Source organism: Danio rerio, chromosome 17 (genome assembly GCF_052040795.2).
Source record: "Danio rerio strain M-AB ecotype USA chromosome 17, GRCz13ab, whole genome shotgun sequence".
NCBI classification, from domain to species: Eukaryota; Metazoa; Chordata; class Actinopteri; order Cypriniformes; family Danionidae; genus Danio; species Danio rerio.
The window spans coordinates 55,704,932-55,730,074 of record NC_141037.1 but is presented as its reverse complement, the minus strand read 5'-3'; the positions used below and the strand labels follow the sequence as shown (position 1 = coordinate 55,730,074).

The 25,143-nt window shown below is 35.0% G+C and overlaps 1 protein-coding gene across 15 annotated transcripts in view; it reads left to right on the top strand.

The window, feature by feature from the left end:
• The window catches only part of col12a1a (collagen, type XII, alpha 1a), a 188,018-nt gene that overhangs the window by 66,309 nt on the left and 96,566 nt on the right, over positions 1-25,143 (top strand). For 8 of the 15 annotated variants that reach the window (XM_087291086.1, XM_087291085.1, XM_087291087.1 and 5 more), the window contains 7 exons: positions 823-972; positions 1,944-2,063; positions 5,748-5,912; positions 6,214-6,360; positions 8,378-8,523; positions 10,298-10,427; positions 22,958-23,094. In XM_087291086.1, the coding sequence (XP_087147212.1) occupies positions 823-972; positions 1,944-2,063; positions 5,748-5,912; positions 6,214-6,360; positions 8,378-8,523; positions 10,298-10,427; positions 22,958-23,094 (995 nt within the window). Of the gene's footprint in view, positions 1-822; positions 973-1,943; positions 2,064-5,747; positions 5,913-6,213; positions 6,361-8,377; positions 8,524-10,297; positions 10,428-15,337; positions 15,484-22,712; positions 22,843-22,957; positions 23,095-25,143 lie in introns of all 15 variants that reach the window. The other 7 variants (XM_087291083.1, XM_087291082.1, XM_087291084.1 and 4 more) reach the window with 1 other exon arrangement.

The window sequence follows — 25,143 nt, the reverse complement described above, 5'->3', positions numbered from 1 at the left end:
GGTACAAGGGCTTATAATTCCACAACACCTGCTCTGGTGATAAATCTCTTTAAAGCCTCAGACAATTTGTTTTATTACGCCTAAGAAATTCCCACACAGACATGTCTAGATAACACATTTCATAAACATAATAACCGCAGCTTTTGAAAAGATTAGCCGAGTGTTTATCCATCCATGTTTTTCTATTTTTTGTTGCTCGGGGGAATGATCTATAAATCAGACAATTATGCAACATGTTTTCTTTGAGCAGATCCAGACGGGGCGGCACTTTCCCACTTTTTTCGCTTCATTCAGGTATCTGGAGAGAGCACAAGATGGGATCCAAACCAAGACTTCACTCACAAACAAAGGCTTTATAGTTTGAAATGATGCCATCCAACATGCAATGTAAAATGTATCTGTCTGTAAATGCCCAATAAACTGGTTTGTCCTGCTTGTTTTGTGTGTCTGAGCTCGAGTGTGCATCATTTTCTATTGCAAATCGATGTCCACTTTGATTTTGTCGGCTGCTTAAAGGGATAGTTCACTCAAAAATTGGAAACTTCTATTTGATGGAAAGTTTTAGGATCATCTGTTGAACACAAAACAAGATATTCTGAAGAATGTTTGAGAAAAGCAGCCATTGACAACCATAGTAAACCCAAAAATACTGTGGAAGTCAGTGGGTGGATTTTCCAACATATTTTGTGTTCAACAGAAGAATGAAACTCTGACAGAGTAAATGTTTTGGCTGAACTGTACCTTTAATAATAGTTTGTTGTTAACATTAATAGTGAGCGTATGCTAATGAACGGCCTGACTGACTGTTTTCTGATCATACAGATGCCCAGTGTAAAACCACGGCCCAGGCGGATATCGTCCTGCTTGTTGATGGATCTTGGAGCATTGGTCGCCTGAACTTCAAGACCATACGCAATTTCATTGCTCGCATGGTGGGAGTCTTCGACATCGGCCCCGATCGTGTCCAGATTGGTAAGAGAAGCACCTTACTGAGAAGATCGATCCGTGAAAGAGAAAAAACAACTAAACAGGTCTCATTGCAAGTTAGCAGGCAACAAAGAGAGATGTTTACTTAAGATTTCCATTACTTAGATGCTACTCTTGAGTTTGAAGATCACATTTGGGTTATGTTTTTACTTTAAACTGATGTTATTGCTACAGGAAGTACTGAATAATATTAATTAAATACTCTGTACTAATTACTAATTAACTAATGAGTATTTTTAGGGTTGGTTGCTTATAGTTAGGCATAATTGAGAAGCATTACTATTGATATTCTAATTATTGTATGGTTAGTGTACAGCAGGGTCACCAATCTTGGTCCTGGAGGGCCGGTGTCCCTGCAGGGTTTAGCTCCAACTTGCCTCAACACTCCTGCCTGGGTGTTTCAGGTATACCTAGTAAGAGCTTGATTAGCTTGTTCAGGTGTGTTTGATTAGAGTTGGAGCTAAAATCTGCAGGACACCGGCCCTCCAGGAACAAGTTTGGTGACCCCTGGTGTACAGTTTAAACGTTTTTTGTATCCATTTAGCCTGTCTGGCTGGATCACTTTTAGCTTAGCTTAGCATAAATCATTGAATTGGATTAGACCATTAGCATCTCAGTCAAAAAATGTCAAAAAAGAGTTTTGATCATTTTCCTATTTAAAGCTTGACTCTTCTGTACCTATGAGAGGATAGGAACTATACTCTCAATCAGGCGTAATAATCAAGGAACTTTACTGCTGTACCATGGAGCAACGAAATATGACACAATTCTGTAGTAAACAAGACTTAATATCTAATGTCATTCAGAACGTCAAGTAAATGTATCCTAATTTCAGAATTTTTAGTTATTCACACTAAAGATTGACAAATCAATATGTAAATAATTAGATTTGTAGTATAAAATCTGAGCATTAAAATCTTCACTACATCTGATGCTATATGTTTGGGGGTTTTTAGGTCTGGCACAGTACAGCGGAGACCCGAAGACCGAATGGCATCTCAATGCTCACAGAACCAGGACTCAGCTGCTGGACGCAGTGGCCAATCTACCCTACAAAGGAGGAAACACTCTCACCGGTACCTTAATATTGCTTCAGACTCCGCATATTAGAGGAAAAATACATTTAAATCGTTTTATTATCAGCACTCTCTGGGCTCTATTTCGAAGATCCATGCGCAAAGTGCAAAGCGCAAAGCGCAGGGTGCAAACGCATTAAGGGTGTGTTAGAATTTACTTTTGCTAATGTAAGGACGGAAAAATCCGCTTTGCGCCGTGGTGCATGGTCTAACAGGGTTGAGCTTATTCTCTTAATGAGTTTTAGGTGTGTATTGAGATTAAACCAATCAGAGTTTTATCTCCTATTCCCTTTAAGAGCCAGTTGGGTCATGCCATAGCGCATTTGCTATTTACATGACGGACTTTGTAAGTGGAAAAACTGAACACTTCACTAGCAATAAAACAGTTAAACAGAGCATCTACAGCACGAGAATGAGAGATGAGCCTCCTCATTCTTTACTTTTACTTTCACTTTCATTTTCGTGAATAGGGAAACTTCTTATACGCACAGACATCAATTAGCCTATAGATAATTAATTTTGTTTAAGTGCAAAGATTTGTTTCAAAACTATTTCTAAATTCAGTTCTAATTTCCAGCAAACGAATAAATGAACAAAAATAACGAAGTGTACTCAAAAAATTTAGTTATATCCTAAAACACATGCTGTGCCTATATGGTCCAAAACCTGACAGGTGGGCAAATCTAGGCTTGTTTTTAATAAAACAAATATAAATATGGATATAATAAATAATACTGCTAGTAATAATAACATTATACTAAAGCATATTGTCATGAATAAACTAAAACAGCCCCCGAGATTTTTATATTTATGTAGACCAGAAAATAATATGTTTTGTAATACTTTAATCCTTTATATTTATATCCTATATCCTTATTATTTCCTATATATAACCTTAATATTTTTATTCTTTTTCATTTGTAAAGATATTTGCGTATTGCTCTACATCCTATTTGTATTAAGCAATGTGTAAGCGAGGCGCATAACTAACGCGCTCTGCGCTAAACTTTAGACTGGCTTTGTTTTGGTCTATTGAAAAATCTATTATATTTTCTCAAAATAGCAATGCACCTCAGACACCTCCTGTTTTAGACCAGAACCCCTATAGGTGCACATATGAGCGCAAATACAATTGCTATTTAAACAGCGTGCTGCAAAACGTCAAAACGACTCTTGCGCCAATCTGAAACTAACAAACAACAATTGCGTTATGGCTTGCGCCAGGTGTATAATAGGGCCCTCTGTTTTTAAAATCTGGAATGCAATGCAGAGGTGAACAAAAGCCTGATGATCCAACACAATCTCACAGCAATTCGTAACTTTTTGACTTAGTGGCTAATTCGTATGATTTCGTACGATCTAATTCGTACAATTTAGTACGATTTGCTCATCACCCAATGACAGTTGGGTTTAGGGGGTGGGGTTAGGTGCCACGCCTCCTTTTTAAAATCGTACAATTTTGTACAACTGAACTTATACGAATTCGTACAAATTAGCCACTAAACTGACAAAACGTAGAATACTCACGTTTTCTCGTGAAATCAGGCTGGATGATCTGTAAACCTAAATTGCCAACACTAATAGTCTAGTGTTCAGCTACACTTCAAACCGAAAAGACTCATGAACCAGATTTTCTAGCCTTCTGTCAGTTCTGTCTGATTAGTAAAAGTTTTTAGCAGCATTTTCATCATAGAGATCATTTTAAAGTCTTCAAAATTTTACTTAAAGGGGCCATACTTATTTTTTCATTTATATAAAGGAAAGTTGTATAAAGAAAAGTTAAAGTTCAGTAATCAGTTCAAACTTTTCTGAAGTTCACTTTACGTGTTGGCCTTTTGTATTTGCAATTGTGCAAATAAATTTGAAAAATCTATATTTATTGTTAATGTAAAGGTCTTCAAATCGAAAGAGTTATCGGTAGGCCCACACGAAATCTGCGTGCGCAGAATTCCGCAGATTTTCCTCAGAATTCTGCAGATTTTTAGCCCATCATTATCTGTTTATTTACTTGAGTAAATCTAAGTTTATTCTGTTTTTAAATTAATTACAGTAATATTATCGACTAATATGAAAATGTTCATATGATTTATTTACAATATAGTGTGTAAAGTAATTTTTTCTGTCTTTTAGTTGAGATATTATATGAGAGACTTGCTTTGTTTAACAAATAAAGTGAATCTAAAAGAATTTGCATTTTAAACATTAAATAAAAGTTTAAAAGGTATAATTTTTTATTTCATATATTAAGGTTTTAGTCATGATACTCCCAAAATAATTCTGCAGAAATCGGCAGATTTTTACCACAGAAATAGCAAAAAATGTCCGCAGATTCCGTCCGGTCCTAGTTATCGGTATCGGTCAAAAATTTCCTTAGTGCTGATTGGCTTTAAGTGTGTTTTTAGACTTGGTCCAACACTGCAATCAAAAGCAATTTTCAAATATTGCTTATTGCATCCTTAATATGGTTAAGTTTGTCAATTTTCTTTTGACTAACTTTTAGCAGTGTTGTTTATTTTTACTAACTATGCTCTTATTATCCAAATCTAGTTATCCATTTATCGGTCGATTATCGGTATCGGTGAAAAAACCCATATTGTTGTATCCTCATATTTAAAGGCATATATGTCTGCTATAGTTACTAGACACACCCCTTGATGCTGATTGCCTGCAAATATGTTTTAGGGCATTACAACTGCGATCAAAAATGATTTTCAAATAATGTTTAGTGTATCGTTAATATGGTTCACTTTGGTTTTTATTTGAATCGCGTTTAGGGTTGTTTATTTAGACCCTTACTACCAAATATTCTCTAATTCTCGAAATCTAAAGAGTTATCGGTATCGGTCAAAACATCCATATTGGTGCATCCCTCTATTTAAAGGCACTACAATAAACTAATGTAATCTTAAAAGACGCCATTCCTTTTGATATCTCTGCTATAGTTGCTAGACACGCCCCTTAACGCTGATTGGCTGCAAGAGTGTTTTGGGACTCCAATACAGTGATCAAAAGCGATTTTCGAATATTGCTTAGTTTAATCTTTAATATGATTAAGTGTGTTTTTCATTTGATTTGCTTTTAGCTCTGCTGTTTATTTAGACTCCTATTACGAAATATTAACTTAGTCTACTAAATCTAAAGTTATCGGTATCGGTCAAAAAAACCCATATCAGTGTATCCTTATATTTCAAGGCACTAAAACAAATATGCTCATAATCTAACAAGGCCCTGCCCCTTTTTGATATCTCTGCTATAGTTACTAGACACGACTCTTACTGCTAATTGGCTGCAATTGTGTTTAGGGAATAACTATTAATTTGACAAATTTTGAGCTGTGTTGCTTATTTACACTCTTATTACCAAGAATTCTCTTATTCTCCAAATCCAAAGAGTTATTGGATATGGGTATCGGTCAAAAAAATTAATATCAGTGTATCCCTATAATTAATGCAACAAATCAAATGAACGTAATCTAACAAGACCCCACACTTTTTGATATCTCTGCTATAGTTATTAGACATGCTGACTGGCTGCAAGTATGTTTTGAGGCTCCAAAACTATGAAGGCGATTTTCAAATATTGCTTAGTGCATCATTAATAGGATTAAGTTTGGTCTTAATTTGGCTTTCTTAAACCGTGTTGTTTATTTAGAGTCTTATTACCAAGTATTCTCTTATTCCGCAGGCCTTGCTTTGAATTACATCCTTCAGAATAACTTCAAGCCTAACGTTGGCATGCGTCCAAACTCAAGAAAGATCGGCGTCCTGGTCACTGATGGCAAGTCCCAAGACGACATTGTGGCGAACTCACAGAACCTGCGGGACCAAGGGATTGAACTGTACGCCATTGGTAAGAACTAGTTTGCGTTTGTAGACTGTCTGTTTAGGCCTTTAAAGAGGCAGTTCACTCAGAAACGAAATTTCAGTCATCCTCAAACTTGTTCAAACAAGTTTCTTTCTTCCGTTGAACACAAAGCAAGATATTCTGAAGAATGCAGCCATTGACTTTCATAGTATTTTTTTGTTCCTACTATGGATGTCAATGGCTGCATTCTTCAGAATATCTTCCTTTGTGTTCAAGAGTTTTAAAACAACTGCAGGTGAGTAAACGAGGAAATGTTCATCTCTTTAACATGTTCTGTGATCTGCAGGTGTAAAGAACGCAGATGAGAATGAGTTGAGAACCATTGCTTCCGATCCCGATGACATTCACATGTACAACGTGGCTGATTTCTCCTTCCTGCTGGACATTGTGGATGACCTCACAAACAACCTGTGCAACAGCGTCAAAGGTCCAGGTCAGGGCCATGATATATTCATGCGTCTTTACCCAATAGGAGAGTTGCTTCTTATTATATTCATCTGTAGTATCTACAATATGGAAATAGTGGGTTGCCTGTTATGTTATTTAATTTGAAAACGTTCTACTACAAGGCTGTTGAACGGTTGATTCTGATTGGCTGATGAACCTTCTAAGGTGCCCAGTTGTTTTTAGATAAATGCACAGCTAAAGTAGTTCCGGCAGGTTTAGAGTGCATTGGAGTTTTGTATCACTACGCTGAATGATTTCAGTTATTTCACAGTTACATCAGTGCAAAATCACATTAAAATACATCAAGAAGGGTTTGGATGAGGTGTTTAAGAAACTAGTGCTACACACAGAAGTAGTTTGAGGACAAATGCCTGAAATACAACATCTGAACAGTGTCATTAAGTGTGGTAACCAGCCTGATCTCACGAGAAAACGTAAGTATTTTACGTTTTGCCAGTTTAGTGGCTAATTCGTACGAATTCGTACGAGTTCAGTCGTACGAAATGGTACGATTTTAAAAAGGAGGCGTGGGCCCTTGACCCCACCCCTAACCCCAACCGTCATTGGGGGATGAGCAAATCATACTAAATTGTACTAATTAGATCGTACGAATTCATACGAATTAGCCACTAAATGAAAAAGTTACGAATTGCTGTGAGATTGTGTTGGTGGTATGAGTAGTAAAAGTGGAATAATTGATTGTGCTCTATTGAGTTATTAGAAAAAAAAAGCACACCAGAGGTATATCGATCACTCTGCTTGACATTATGACCACATCACCACCTTATTATGTGCATTATTTTCTAATGATTCAACAGGCCTTTGTCAATTATTCCAGTTACAATTAACAAACTGATAAAAACAACAACATTTAAATACACTTGAACACATTCTAAAAGAGGAAAAAGAGCAAAGAAAGGAAAGGCAAACACTTGTGGATTAGCTGATGACAGCACTCATCAACACATTAAGATAACACGGCTGCAATTCAGACACTATTCACCATGTAATAACACAATTTAAGCCGCTTAGTTTTACTTTAATCTCATGGGTCCTTATTAGAATGCAAGAAAAAAGACAGTCCTGACAAATTTTTGTTCCTGTGTTACTAAAACAAGGGATAGGATTCATTTAATATTAGCATGAGATTATTTTCTTTCTGAGAAGTCATAATCAGATAGAGAGTGAACAGAAGTATCATATTTTGAAGTTAAATATATTATCATTCTGTTTCTGAATATCTTAAATGACCACTTATAAATGAATCTCATTTTTAATGAATATTAATATGAAATAATGAATATGTTTATTAAGTGTACTACTTAATAACTGTTCTGTTTAAATGCACAATATATATTGTCTATATTCCTTGAGAAATGGGTAAAATGTGTAACAATAAATAATTTTTACAAATTTATATATATATATATATAGCTGAATTCATAATTATTAGCCCTCATGTGAAGTATATTTGTATTATATTATGTTATTATATTTATATATATATATTTTTTTTTATTCAATTTTTATTATATTATATTATTATATTATATTATATTATATTATATTATATTATATTATATTATATTATATTATATTATATTATATTATATTATATTATGTTATATTATATTATATTATATTATATTATATTATATTATTATATTATATTATATTATATTATATTATATTATATTATATTATATTATATTATATATATTATATTATATTATATTATGCTAATGAAAAGAAAAAATCTAAAAAGTACTAAAAATGCACTTATTTATTTTAACCTTTTTATCAAATGTGTAAAAGTGAATTATAAAATAACTATAATAATAATACTACTAAAACAAAAGGTTTAAACATTCTAGTTATTTACAGAAATAGTGATTTAGTTGTAGTGAGAAACAGCCATGATGACAGACACCATAAAACTGTTCATTCTGGAGTATGTGAGGGGTCAAAGGTTGAAGCCTAACTACTGTCATTCTCCTTCCCAGGAGGAGGACCAGAGCCACCCACTGATCTGACCACCTCAGAGGTCACACATTACTCTTTCCGTGCCACTTGGGTGGCTCCTGACGGGCCTGTGGAGAAGTACAGAGTGGAGTATGTGAGCACCGCTGGAGGAGAACCACAGCAACAGGTATCCGCAAATATTTTAAAGGAGCTTTTGACATTAAAATTGCCCAGTTTTGGTTAAAACTCAAACAATCCAAATGTATGTGTGTGTGTGTGTGTGTGTGTGTGTGTGTGTGTGTGTGTGTGTGTGTGTGTGTGTGTGTGTGTATATATATATATATATATATATATATATATATATATATATATATATATATACACGTTTGAAACCAGTATAAAAAAATAAGTCATATTTAATGTGACAAAATTTTTTCTCTTTTAGGTTAGTTACGATTATTACATTTGTTTCTGTTATGCTTAATATCAGAATAATGAGAGAGAGATATTTTTGAGAAACTGTTATACCTTTTCTTAAAAGTCAAGTTTCCATACAGTAAGATTATTCTGCTTCTGAAAAAGCTCAGATGATGGTGTCGAGGTTTTGGAAGTTTCTGATTGGCTAATTGAAAACATTTAAGTTAATTGGAGGCACAACTGTAGAATAGTATTTAAGGAAAAGCTCAAACACACTGCTTCCTTGTGTGACAACATGGGAAAATCAACAAGCCAGAATCAACAACAAAGCCAGATTACAATTGGCTAAATTACACTGGGAAAAAGACTCATATTTGGAGACATGTTCAGTGCTCTGATGGATCTAAGATTGACCTGTTTGGCCATAATGGCCAGTGTTACATTTGGAGAACAAAGGGGAAAGCTTATAAGCCTAGGAGCACCATCCCAACTGTGAAGTATGGGGGCGGCAGCATCATGTTGTGGGGCTGATTTGCTGCTGGAGGGACTGGTCCACTTCACAGCATAGATGGCATCATTAAGAAAGAACATTATGTAGAAATACTGAAGCAACATCTCAAGACATCAGTCAGGAAATTAAAACTTGGCCACAAATAGGTCTTCCAAACAGACCATGACCCTAAGCACACTGCCAAATTAGTTAAAATGTGCTTTAAGGACAACAGAGTGAATATTTTGGAGTGGCCATCACAAAGCCCTGATCTCAATCCTATAGAAAAGTTGTGGGCAGAGTTGAAAAAGCTTGACAGCCTACAAATCTGACTCAGTTACACCAATTCTGTCAGGAGGAATGGGCCAAAATTCCTTCAAAGATTTGTGAGAAGCTTGTGGAAGGATATCCAAAACATCTGACCAAAGTTGTACAGTTTAAATGCAAAGCTAAAAAATACCAAGGAAATGTATGTAAACTTTTGACTGTCAAGAAATTAATAAAAACTCTCATTATTCTGGCATTTAGCAAATTTAAATGCTTTAGGTAATCCTAATGGACCTAAAATAGTAAACGCTTAGTATGATTTACCATCAGACATTTTTTTAAATGGTTATGTTCCATTTTTTGAGTGTATGTCAACTTCTGCTTTCAACTGTATACATATATACATATTTATTTATTTATTTATTTATTTATTTTCTATATATATATAGAACAATTTCGTCATTTGTTCGAATTGCATCATTCACAGGAACCACACCGCAGGATGTCTATCACATCTTTGCATAGACATGTAAATCACTTTCGCTTAACAATTCATCTGCATCTGGTGTAATTCACCATCAGAATGAACTACCAATAGTGGCAAAGTGAGGGTTGATGCCTTTGTGTTGAGCTTAAGCTCGATTTCTTCAGGAAGCCTGGAAGTCCGGAAGTGATTTGGAGAGGCTAACTTGAATTTGACCTAGAAAAGCTGGATTTTTTTGCTCTGAAAACACAGTGGTGTCCTGCTCTTGCTGACTCCAGGTTATGTTGCATTCCTCTGTTGTAGATGTTTGTGGACGGGACGGTGACCACTGTGGTTTTGGAAGGTCTCACTCCGCTGACCGAGTACATAGTAAAGGTTTACTCAGTGGTGGGAGAGGACAGCAGCGACCCACTCAGAGGCATAGAGACCACATGTAAGTGTGCAATTTACCCACAATTCATTCAGCTGCAGAACGGACAGAGCCAGTTCCTCATCAATATGCATCAGCGTTAAGGGTGTAACAGTGCATATCGTGAAGTCCACGATATGGTGTGTACCTCGGGAGCATGAGATGAGACAGAATATTATATTGCCATTGTTTTTCTATGTAAACATGTTTGACGGACATGCATTACTATTATACTTACATTACGTCTTCTGTAGTGTCTCTCATGGCAAAAGTACCAAATTTTTAAGACGCTAATTCAAGATAAAACAATTATAGCTTTAACACGCAATCTATATATATTACGCAATAGATGCCCTTCCAGCCATAACCCAGTATTGGGAAACACCCATACACACTCATTCACACATACACTTATTCGGCCAATTTAGTTTATTCAATTAACCTATACCGCATGTCTTTGGACAGTGGGGAAAACCAGAGCACCCAGAGGAAACCCACGCCAACACAGGGAGAACATGCAAACTCCACACAGAAATGTCAACTGACCCAACCGGGACTCGAACCAGTGACCTTCTTGCTCTGAGGCAACAGTGCTAACCACTGAGCCACCATACTGCCTGACAGCGGCAACATGACAGAACCATTTCTAACTCCAGTGATAAGCACATCTGGACTGACTATTCATAGTCTTAGTGTATAAACCGAACCGTGACCCCCTGTACTGTAATGGTTCAGGAGGAATACATAAACCATAACAACCCTAATCAGCATACACAAACACACAAAAAAAGACACTTAAGAAATAATCCGGAACAGAATTATTTACACATGTGCAACATATCACATATTCATGAGGGATTGGTTCTGATGTTGTGTTTTACTATTTTGTCTATTTTGTTGTAAATCGTTGTTGTTTTGCATTGTAGTACTTTAATGTTTTGTTAATAATTGCTGTTGTTTCACATTGCTCTGAATCTTACAAAACATGTCCAGCAAACATTTCACTAAAGAAATATGAAATTTGGCATAAAATTTGTCTAAAATTAACATTATTTATTGACACCAATATATATATATATATATATATATATATATATATATATATATATATATATATATATATATATATATATATATAAATAAATATATATATATATATATATATATAAAAATATATATATATATATATATATATATATATATATATATATATATATATATATATATATATAAATATATATATATATATATATATATATATATATATATATATATATATATATATAAATACATATATATATATATATATATATATATATATAAATACATATATATATATATATATATATATATATATAAATATATATATATGTATATATATATATATATATATATATATATATATATATATAAATATATATATATAGATATATATATAAATATAAATATATAAATATATATATATATATATATATATATATATATATATATAAATATATATATATAGATATATATATAAATATAAATATATAAATATATATATATATATATATATATATATATATATATATATATATATAAATATATATATATATATATATATATATATATATATATATATATATATATATATATATATATAAAATATATATATATATATATATATATATATATATATAAATATATAAATATATATATATATATATATATATATATATATATATATATATATATAAATATATAAATATATATATATATATATATATATATATATATATATAAATATATATATATATATATATATATATATATATAAATATATAAATATATATATATATATATATATATATATATATATATATATATATATATATATATATATATAAATATATATATATATATATATAAATATATATATATATATATATATATATATATATATATATATATATATATATTCACACATACACAGTTAAAGTCAGAATTATTAGCCCCTTCGAATTGTTTTCTTCTGTTTTAAATATTTCCCAAATGATGTTTACCAGAGCAAGAAAATTTTTCACAGTAAAAAAAATTTTTACAGTATGTCTGATAATATTTTTTCTTCTGGAAAAAGTCTTATTTGTTTCTTATTTGTTAGTTTTTAATTTTTTTTAAACACCATTTTAGGGACAAAATTATTAGCACCTTTAATATTTTTTTTCTCGATAACCTACAGAACAAACCATCGTTATACAGTAACTTGCCTAATTACCCTAACCTGTCTAGTTAACCTAATTAACCTAGTTAAGTCTTTAAATGTCACTTTAAGCTGTATAGAAGTGTCTTGAAGAATATCTTGTAAATATTATTTACTGTCATCATGACAAAGATAAAACAAATCAGTTATTAGAAATGAGTAATTAAAACTATTATGATTAGAAATGTGCTGAAAAAATGCTGCTCTTTTAAACAGAAATTGGGAAAAAATAAACAGGGGGTCTAATAATCCAGGCGGGCTAATAATTCTGACTTCAACTGTATATAAATTTTAGATGCTAATGACAATAATTTAAAGTAAACATGCACTTATTTATTTTTTTAGATTTCAATATTTCAGATATGTTTTGTCTGATTCACCTTGTCAAAGGAACTGTTGATTTCACTGATGTTTAACCAGTTACTGAGAAGATGCAAATAAAATGCTTTGCAAGGCGTGTGTGCTTATGTTGCTGATCTTGTTTTTGCCACATTTGATCATGAATTAACATGATGACATAACCCTAACACCATCATTCCTTTCACAGCGCTCTGAATGGTGTTTCGTCCAGCATGATGCTGCTTTTGCATCGCAAAGTGTCCGTGTTTTTATTCGTGCGCATACATAAAATCATCATTGTCTTTACACTGCAAAATTATTTTCCCAGTATTTTTTGTCTTGTTTTTTAGCATAAACATCAAAACATTCTTAAATCGAGACACATTTACTGAAGAAGCAAATATAAGCAAAAATAAATCACAATTATGTGAGTTGATGATTAAATATGCAATATGTAGGATTGACCCCCCTTGTGGTTGGCTTGGTATTACAGTCCAAATTCAAAATATTGGAGAGGGTTTTTTTCACCCAACCATTCCTCTGGTGATCGACACACATGCAGGTTGCTATATTGACAGCACCAATAGGAGCAATTGTGCCTACCAAACAAGCTTTACAACGTATACTACTCAGCTATTGTTTTACTTTAGTAAAATTTGCATTATTTTCTAAATAAAAATTCACTCATGTAGATTTTTATGACTCTGAATCTGCGTCTCATTTCTGAGGCTGCTACGGTCCTCAAAAGTTCACATCATCGATCGCGCCACATTAAAGCAGCCTTCAAGTCTTGGTTTTCCACCAAGGCAAACCAGAGTTCTGAAATATAATTGGGTAAACTGGCAGTGGGCTGGTTATAGAGACCAAAACAAGACAGACATTCTGACACAGAACGCACATTTTTAAAGGCGAATATTTGACTTTAGCATCTTTTTTCAATAAAAAAGTAGGTTCTCTTTGCATGTTTATTAAATATATAGTAGCATATTATGGTAGTATGCTTTAGAAGAGTCCAAAACATACATACAGCATCTTTAAGTGAAGTTTATTCATAAACTAATTTTGAGAGGATCACGTGCTTATGATTTATCACGGCCAGTCTCGAATTTGCTAATCACTAATCTTCCAATCATATGAGCCCTAAGGCACCATAAATAGCCTCAGTTTTCAGTTCACTTTATCTTCGTTTGGAAGAAACCCCCCTCCTCCCCTATTCTCCTCCTTTACCTGTGATTGGGCGGCACGGCGGTCCAGTGGTTAGCACTGCGAACCACACAGCAAGAATACTGCCGGTCCTAGTTCTATAGGACCGGTGGGTGTTTCTGTGGGGAGTTTGTATGTCCTTCCCGTGTCCGCGTGGGTTTTCCCCGGGTTCTCCGGTTTCCTCCCACCATCCAAAGACATTCAACATACATAATAATCAAGCTTGTCCAATTCCTTACGTTCCCTTAGCTACAGCAGCAGGGGAGTTCTGAGATCCACCGAGCTCGGGCTCCCTTCTTGCTCTGCCAACGGGAGGAAGCCCCGGGCTCGAGGAGCCCTTGAGCTCGGGGCTCTCTCCCGGGACAGCATGCCAAATAAGCTTTGTAAATCATCAGCTAAGTGTGAACTCTTGAAAACAAGAAAATCAATATTTATGTTTGTTTTAAACTGCGCTGATAGTCTAGTGGTTTGTGCGGGTGTCCTGAGTTCGAGTCCTGGCTCATGGACCTTTCCAGATCCAGTTTCTCTCACTTTCTCTAACTTCACTTGCTGTCATCGTAATGTCCTGCCAAATAAAGGTGAATTTAAAAAAAAAAAAATCTTTAAAAAGCGATTTTCATAAAAAATAAAGTCTAATTTACGTGAAATTTAGGTTTCTATTGTTAAACAAAAAAGAAGATGCTTTGATGAATGTTCGAAAACTGATAGCCATGATATTCATGATAGAAATAAAAGTACTTCGGAAGTCAATGGCCACCGGTTTTTTAAACATTCTCCAAAATATCTTCTCTTGTGTTCAACAGAAGAACCAAACGGTTTGGAAACGCTTCATAGAAAGCATAAATAATGCTGTAAGTTCACAAGGTTTTATTTATTTTGCTTCTTAAGTAAATACATTTTTACTTATAGAATAGATATTTCTCGCAGAAAACAAGACAAAAAATAATAGTATTTTGCAGTGTACACGTTGACATTTGTCTGTCAGTCATTTCCATCACATGAGTATCCATGATCATCCTCATCCAGTCATTGTCCTTCATGGCACCTCATTCCACCTTCCCATCGCTCCATGAGCTTCAGTCCGCTTAAATGGAGAGAGTCAGGGCCTGAGATGAATAATAGAAAGAGAGAAAAGACCTGTTCCCCTCTGTAGTGCCTCTCAGTGCTGTAAGGAGCATGAACATCTACAAAGAGCGCTCCACCACCATGAATGTGAGATGGGACGCAGCCACAGGGGCCACAGGCTACATGCTTCTCTACAAGGCCCTTAACGCCACTGAACCCTCTGTGGAGCAGGAGGTACGAGGACGACATACACTTTAACCACTGCCTGGCTCCGGTCTTCAACAACAGCTTGTGTATTAGCACTCAAACTAGGGCAGTGTAGAGTCTGAGAGAATCTGAAATTGGTCCTCCATTTCAAATGTTTAGCAGTAGAAAGAGAAAATGTGCTTAAAGATTTTGTTTGCAGACTTATCGTCGGTACTGTAAACCCAGTGATAGTGCCTTCAGTTGGAGAATATAGTGCCTTCATTTGGAAAAGATAGTGCCTTCGTTTGGAGAAGATAGTGCCTTCATTTTGGATTTTGTCTTGATTTCCAGTACTAATATCTGCAGAAGCCAGTTTCCACCTCATTTTTTATTATTAGTCTTTAAAAAAAAAAGATAGTTATGCTTGGTTCTTCCCAAATTTGAACTTAAAGGGCCCTATCATACACCCGGCGCAATGTGGCGCAAGGCGCAGTGCAATAGTCTTTTACTACTTTAAGCTTGGCGCAAGAGTCATTTTAAGGCACTGCGCCACGCTGTTTAAATAGCAAATGCATTTGCGCTCAAATGTGCGCCCATAGGCGTTCTGGTCTAAAAAGCAGCCGTGTTTTGGCGCGTTGCTATTTTGAGAAACTGTAAATAGTCTGATCTTTAGACCAGAACAAAGTCGGTCTATTGTCTGGCGCAATGTGCGCCTGGCTTACACACTACACACAAGATGCAATACGCAAATATCTTTACATATGAAAAAGATATATTAAGGATATATATATATATAGGATATAATAAGGATATATATAGGATATAAATATAAATGATTAAAATATTACAAAACATATTAATTTCTAGCCTACATGAATTTAAAAACCACTGCCTTCATACTTTCTTAATCTCGGGAGGCTTTTTCAGTTCATTCAATTTGCTTTTAATGTTATTATTATTAGCAATATTATTTATTATATCCATATTTATATTTGTTTTATTAAAAACAAGCTTAGATTTGCCCACCTGTCAGGTTTTAGACCATGGGGCATGGCAGGTGTATTTGGAAATAACTCAGTATTTTGATTAAACTTTGTTATTATTAATCATTTATTTGTTTGCTGGAAATTAGAACTGAATTTAGAAATAGTTTTGAAACAAATATTTGCGCTTAACAAACAAAATTAATTATTTATAGGCTAATTGATGTCTGTAAGGTAAGGTTTCCCTATCCACGAGAGCAAAAGCGAAAGAGAACTTACTTTACGTCCTGTAAATAGTGAATGCGCTTATGGCGTGATGCAGCTGGGTCTTAAAGGGAATGGAAGATGAGACTCTGATTGGTTTATTCTCAAAACACACCTATAACTCATTGAGAAAATAAACTCAAACCTTTTAGACTATGCGCCACGGCGCAAAGCGGATTTTCCCGTCCTTAAGTTAGCAAAAATGCGTTCTGACACGCCCTGAAAGCGTTTGCGCCCTGCGTTTTGCGCTCTGGACCGTCAAAATAGAGCCCAAAGTCTGTGTGAATTCAAAAAGTGCAATGTTCACAGGCACATTGTTATTTTTTTAGGTGAACAAATAATCTGTCCAGGTTAATCCACTTAAAAAAAAGCTGTTTTGGTAATTTGGTAAAATTTGGTAGATTTGTAAAGGCGGTTCCTCACTGTTGTCGTATATTTGACGACTTCAGTTACAATATTCTTAACCACTTCTCTCTTACCGCTACTTTGCTATGAGGTAATGATTCGCTAAAGGAAAGCCCTGCCTTCTTATCAATTTTCAGTTTCAGTTGGAATACATCAACATACTGAAATAAGTCTCAGCAACTTTCAGTTCATGATGACTTTAAGTATTCGTAATTAATTTACATACAAAGGCAAATCAATTGTGCAAATAGATTTTAATTTCTGCTAGGCGACATGAATGACTTGGAATTTCATGTTTGCCATGAACTTGAATAAAGTAGTAGTAGTAGTAGTAGTAGAAAACTATTAATTTACCACCTTTGCCACCATTGACATCACAAATACAGTAAATTATTAAACAACAAACCCCACAAAAGCAGTACAACAAATTACAAAGTCAACTTTTCGAGCAGAAAATTAGCATGAGCTGATAAGCGTGATAGTGGTGATATTTCTTGCAATTGTGAGTTTTTAGTTTTTACACACTTAATTTTTTTAAGAATTGTGAGATGAAGGGTTCTATTTTAACAATCTAAGCGCAAAGTCTGAAGCGCATAGTGCAAAAGCATTAGGGTCGTGTCCGAATCCACTTCTGCTCGTTTAAGGCCGGAAAAATACAGTTTGCACCGCAACGCATGGTTGTGCTTATTCTCTTAATGAGTTATGGGTGAGTTTTGAGCATAACGTGCATTAAACCAATCAGAGACACTGTACGCAAAAAACTGAACGCTTTACTAGTGAGACAACAGTTAAACAGTGCCTCTGCAGCATGAGGATAAAGAATGACCCTCCTCCATTCAGCCTCTTTACTTTCTCTTTACTTTACTTTACTTTTACTCTTCACTCCTTTACTTTCATGGATGAGGAAATGGTGAAAACTCACTCCACTGAAGACATCCATTAGCCTACATACTTAATTTGGTTCGTAAAGCGCAAAGATTTGTTTCAAAACTATTTCTAAATTCAGATAAATTTTCCAGCATAGAATAAATGAACAATTATAAAGAATGTTGTCAAAACACTAAGTTATATCCAAACACACGTCCTTGTTCTTATGCCCCATATCGTGATGCAAACGTCCTCGAAACCCCACAGGTGGACAAATCCAAGCTTGTTTTTATAAATTCTATTTAAATATAAATATGGATATAATAAATAATACTGCTAATTATAATATCAATATACAAATGCAGATTGTCATGAATAAACTGAAAAGGCAGCACATCAATGAGTTCACAAAGTGGCGCAAATAGATTTGCTATTTAAACAATGTGGTGCAAAACATGAAAATTACAGTTGCGCTGGTCTAAAAATAGCAAAAAATTCCACCATACACATCTTGCTGTTTATTGAGGGAGGTATATGATAGGGCCTGGAAACACAATTCCTATTTTATAGCTTGAAATGTGAGAAAAATGCTCATAATTGGACAATAAAATCGTAATAAAATGTAACAATAAAAAAGGTTGCTCAAACATGAATGTCTATATATTTTTAGAGCAAGATACAGTTAGAAGTAAATGACGTAAGTGACATAATGATTTTTTTTAATTACTTTTTGCTTAAAGCAAGACAAAAAAATCTTCTTAAGATATTTTTTTCTGTGATAAACATAAACTTTAATAAATTCTGAAGTTATTTTGTTTCTCAACTAAACATATCTTAATTTACGCATTTGTTTGTACTGGAAAACAAGCAAAAGTTTCGAAGTCAGAGCAACATTTTTGCATTGCAGAATATTCAATAAAATAAATAGTGTAAATGACAAAATATTGGCCTTTAAAGCAAGAGACAAAATGTTCTCATGGAAACCCAGCGGTCTTGTGGAGCTCAAATCTGTCAGCGACTATGACATACTGTAGCAGAAAGAGGAAATGGAAAGCGTTTTTGGAGATGCAGTAGAGACCGCAGGTGGTGGGTTTACATCGAATGGCTTCAGAAACGTCCTTTATATTGCAGCTTTTGGAAAATAACAGCTCATTAGCGCTTTGGGGCTTGTTAGCTCAGTTTTTCTTTCAAGTATTTCACATAAGTGGGAAGATCCAGAGCTCTTGCCGTCAGTCCTGGTGAGAATCTGATGTCCACAGGGCCCGTCTGAGAGCGCAGATGTTTAAAATGGCTCCTCCATTATTTCCATTAGGAAGAAAGCATATGTGAGAAAATATCTCAGTCTAGACTGAAATCAGAAGTTGTATAAAGGATTCAGAAATATTTATGCTAAAGCTGCCCTGCTGAAAAGACCAGCACATTTTGTTTTAAGGCTCAACATTTCGAGCTTCTTTGCTACAAATGTACCTTATAATGTAAAACCGAAATGATTTAGATCCGTGGTTTTCAAACTGTGATACGTCTACCACTAGTGGTACGAATGCTTCCTTCTAGTGGTACGCAGAGAAATCGCTAAATAATTAAAGTAAAAAAACAAACGCACTTTTAACCCTTTGACGCATACGATAACACCAATGTGATCAGTAAATTAATTTAATTGGCTGAACCTTTTATTTTAATTAAAAAAAATTTTATGTATTCTATCATTTGAAGCTAACCTCCCCATATTCGTAACTGTTGTTGGTGGCATATCCTGTATTTTTTTATCGCAATGTTAAAAGGTATAGTTTAATCACTTGCTTTTCTGACACAAATAGCCAACTCTAACACGCAGCAAGCAGATCTAATTGAAATATGTAAATCCAGTTCATATATCTATAATTCAAGGTAATTTTTAGATTTCAAAGCTATACAAATAAGTCAAACGTGGAGATGAAAAATAATGAAATCAAACAATGAGAGTCTCAAAAACTCTTTCGTATGAGGAACTACTTTCTTTCGCGTTGGATTCAAATCATAAGCTGACAGTTAAACAGCTGAGCAAGCATCTTTTAAACTTTAGATCTGTTGTGTCTGCCTTTTGCTGACTGTATGTGGGCGGAGTAATACACAAAGAGTAAAGAGGCTGTACGGGTGCTGATAGTACTTAAATATATCACGGCTATCAGCCAATCAGATTCGAGAACCAGACATAACTGTTGTATAAAAAAAAAAAAAAAAAAATATATATATATATATATATATATATATATATATATATATATATATATATATATATATATATATAGATATATATATATCTATATCTATATATATATATATATATATATATATATATATATATATATATATATATATATATATATATATATATATATTTCTAAATGTATCAAAAAAGATTTTAAATATGAGTATGATGGCATATTAGTTATTTATTATTTATAAAAATATTTATGAGGTCCAAGGAACATTTCCAGGTTTTGATGAATAGGCTACTATATGATAATACTTTACATTTAAGTACAGCAGTTTTCTTTTTACTTTTTAAGAACTGTGTCATTTTTAATTACTTTATAAAAAGCACATTTTATTTTAAACGTTGACATTTTATTTTTTTTTTACCTGTAAGCAGAGTGCAGTTTTAAAGTTCAAACTATTTATAGTTTAAAGTGTCTCACATTAATAAATATTCATAATAATAGTAATTAATCTGCCACATTTTTTTAACTGTGCAGAGCTGTCGCTGCTTAAGTAGGCCTACTACGCTACTGTATTTCAATACTAGTCATTATGGTGGTACTTGGAGAGAAAACAATTTTCTGAGGTGGTTCTTGGTGAAAAAGATCCACTGACTTAGAGTATTATTTTTATAGTATTACTAGTTTTTTTTATATTTAAAATTTTAAAGTGTATTTTTTGTTTGTTTCAAAGTTTGCAATGTCTGCAATTATATAATTATATAAAATATATTCAATTATATTAATTAGATCTCTAAAGTCTCTGAAATGTGACCAATTACAAATGAAAAAATAAACAAAACTTACATATAAGCTTTATTTGGGTTCATAAACGATACGAAACAAATATAGTGAGTACAAATGCCTCTCATCTTTATTCTTCACCAGCACATGTAACATTATTGTAACATTCAATTCAATTCAATTCAGCTTTTGTCAAATTGTGTCAAAGCAGCTTCACATAAATGGTCATAGTAACTGGATCAGGGTGGTTCAGTTTTTTAGTGTTTAAGTTCAGTTCAGTTTAGCTCAGTTCAGTGTGGTTTGAAATCATGTTTCAAACATCTTGTTAGAAAAGTAATTCCGTCATTCAGCGTTCATAATAGTCCCAAAGGTGATGATAATAATATGAATGATGATAATTATATGTATTTATTATTACAGTGCAATGTCTCGGCTGTGTGTTTAAAAATGGCGGTTCTTTTGTTTTTATTCTCCAGGCTTGTGCAAGCGCTAAAGACATTTCTCTGCAAACCAATAGCGTTCAGCTGCGCATCTAGCTCCGCCTTTTGGTGCCCTTTTGTTGTGCTAGGTACCCTTTAGAAAGGGTAGCCAAAATAAGTGGTGCGGTTCGCTTTTTGCTATATTTTGACAGTGGAAATGGATATAAAAAGCATACAACCACTACCAGTCAATGGAAACGGGCCATTAGATATTGATAATTGATTAAGGTTTTGTTAAAGTAAACATTAAATGCATTGGGCCATTACAATGATTGTTAAAGAATTAAGGAGCTGTAGAGAAATTCCTATCTAAAACATTGTAACATTGTCTTTCAAAATTCCTGTGAGTCCATCCTTGGGATGCTTTTGCTTATAGAAGCTGTTTGTGTGTAAACTGATCATTCGACGGAGAATTAAAGCTATTAAAAGACAAACTTTAGCCCCTTTCACGCATACAGGCCTTTCCGGAAAATTGCCGGCAATACTGTTCACACATACAACAAAGGTTGTATGTGTGAACAGGTCCTTTTTGAAAATACCCGTAAATTCGTTCTGGCTATTTTCAGACAGTCAGACGCATTTACGTCCGCGCGGTTTGTGAGAATAAAAGCCTTTGAATATTTTTCCAGGCACATTTAGCTGCTAGAAGTTAGTCAGGTCACGTTTATATGTTCTTCTTAATGCCAACTGTGTAAATAATCATCGATGAGATGCTTATGATAAGCCGTTGTTTGTTTACCTTCAAGCTTTGCTTGTGCCTGTGAAACAGCCTGTGAGCGCCAGCACACGCACATATTATGAACATCTCGACATGCGAAAATGATCCTGCGAAAGTTGTTCACAATATTGATCATCCACAGAGTTTGTAATTTAGTCAAATGTTTACAAATACAAGCGCAGCCGTTTAAAGCTCATTTGTGGTGAATGATATCAGAATTTACCCGTATTTTGGAATGGATGTGTGAATGCTCTTTTCTGGAAAATTTCTGTAACGTCCTCGCCTGTGTGAACAGCGCTTTTTTGAATATACCGGTAAAGTCGTTCCGGAAATTTTCCAGATATTTTCCAGTATCACTGTGTGAAAGGGGCTTTTGTCTGACTTTATTCAGTTTTAGCGAACAGGAAGAAAATAATTTGCCATTACAATCCTCAATGCATCGACATCTGTTTTATAAAATCGTGCTGATCCAAATCAGATCTGGTCTTTCCAGCAGGGCAGCAAAGTGATTTGTTCCATCAAATATGCTTTTTCACGAGTGCAGCCTTCCTTTCATGTGTGGTGTGGTTGACCTTCACAGATGCGAGTGAAAGGAATGGTCACTGACGTCCAGCTGAAGAAACTTCTCCCCAACACGGCCTACAGTGTTTCGCTCTTCGCCCTGCACGGCGATTACGCCAGTGAACCTCTGATTGATCAAGGGGTGACCCGTAGGTGGCAGTAGGGTTTTCCTCCCCTCAGCAGGGTGTTCTGCTCGCCTGTCAGACTCTCATTGTTTCTGTTTTTTGTTTTGTTTTTTCTTCTGTATTTCCGCTCTCTCCTTAGTGCCTCTTCCTCCATCCGGTGAGTTGAGGATTACCGATGTGACCCACAGCACCATGCAGCTGGACTGGGACGCTGCGCCCGGCGCCGTCCGAAAGTACATCATCACTTACAAGCCAGAGGAGGGAGAGGCGAAGGAGGTTAGACCACAAACACAACACAAACTCACAGATCATGTGTCCTATTGACTGTATCTCAAAGGAAATGTGCTCTTTTAAGTGTTTAAGTGAAGTTTATTTATAAACTAATTTCGAGAGGAGTACGCGCTTATGATTGATAGCACCTGGTCCACATTGGCTAATCCTGATTCACTAATCAGATGACTCCTTAACCACTATAAATAACCAGAGTATCTTACCTCAACCATCTTCGTCTTGAAGAATCCCACTTCCACCCCTATTCCTCCCATTTCCTTGTCAGGGCAGCATGGAGGCCTGGTGGTTAGCACCACAGTCGCACAGCAAGAATGCCATCGGCTCGGACTCTACCTGGCCAGGTCGGCGTTTCTGTGCGGAGTTCGCATGTTCTCCTCGTGTTTGCATGGGTTTTCACGGGGCTCTCCGGTTTCCTCCCACAGACCAAAAACATGTAACATAAGTATATTGACAAATCTAAATTGACAGCATAGACACTTCCTAGCATTTTATTCTACTTCCAACATTATCAAGCAGGATATACCTGAACTCGGACTTCCCTCTCCCCCTGCAACGGGGGGAGCCCCGGGCTCGAGGATCTCACATGTTCAGGGCTCTCTCCCGGGACAGCATGCCAAACAAGCTTTATGATCAATCATCAGCTAAGGGCGAACTCTTGAAGTGCTGTCTTCTTTTCTTTGTGCTTCTTAATGTCTTAGAAAATATACTTTTGTGATGTCATTTCAAACAAATGAACCAGCACAGGCTCAACTTGTGTCCGAGCCTGACCTGGTCCTCCACATTAACCGTAATTATGAGCCCAAGTCTGATTTAAACTTGAGTACTTTTTTTTATACGTGGTCCATTATACCAGTCGCTTTCTGCTATAATTCAGAGTTGTTTGAACTATAGAAATTAGTTTAGATCAGAGGTGTCCAATCTCGGTCCTGGAGGGCCGGTGTTCTACATAGTTTAGTCCCAACCTCAATTAAACACACCTGAATTAGCTAATCAAGTTATTACTAGGTATACTAGAAACTTCAAGACAAGTGTGTTTATGCAGGACACCGGCCCTCCAGGACAGAGTTTGGACACCCCTGGTTTAGATTCATCATACAGGAAAGTGGGTGTGTCTAGCTCTGTTTATGTGGGAGTGTCGGAGGAGGGAAAAGGAGAAGGATTTGAATAAAAATAGGAGTTTCGATTTGGGCACGCCTGATTTTCACAGAGGCAAAACAAACACACTCGCAGAGGAGAAAGACAGTGACTGTGTTTAATGATGGTGGAATGTTTGATACCGCACATCGTATAAGAGAAAAAAACCTCAGATGCACTCGGTGGGTCAGAAAGCTGTGTGTGTGTAGGCTATTCTGTCACAAAATGCGGCGAAAATTCAACATGACGATCGGTAATAGTTTGCTTGCAGTGTTCATGTTGACACTGTGAGAGCAGCATTTACAACAGATCCTTTAGTCCATAATATTGTAGTGATGTTAACGTAAACTAAGTAACTTAGAAATAATTTTGACCAAGGTCTGTCTTTAAACAATGTAAAAGTACTGCTGACCATACCAACTATAACTTTGCCATCTGAATGAACAAAGAAAGGGCGCTGATCGCTGATCGGACACACTTACCAAATCTGTAGACAGGACAATCAACACATAGTGGAGCTGTTTCCACACGTGAGTCCAGCAGCGCTCTCATAGCTGGAAAATGAAAACAAAACCTTCACTGCAGCACATTATAAAAGCAACACTGACGACCCGTATCTCCAAACAATTGTTATTCTTTTCCCACTTCTTTTGGCAACACAACATGTCGTCTCTCTGCCGTCTGAACACTGTTTCAGGTACAAACAGTCTTCGAAGCTTGCATGCATATTAATAAAGTTGCATAATAGAGCGCGCTGATTGGTTTGAACCAAGTCTTACTCATGAATGAATGCAGCACACTCAAAGACCTAATAAGGTACTCCCAGGTACAGATGTCCAGTCTACACGCTGGAATACACGCTAAGATCTCATGGCCATGACGCAGCTTCAAAAATTAGTT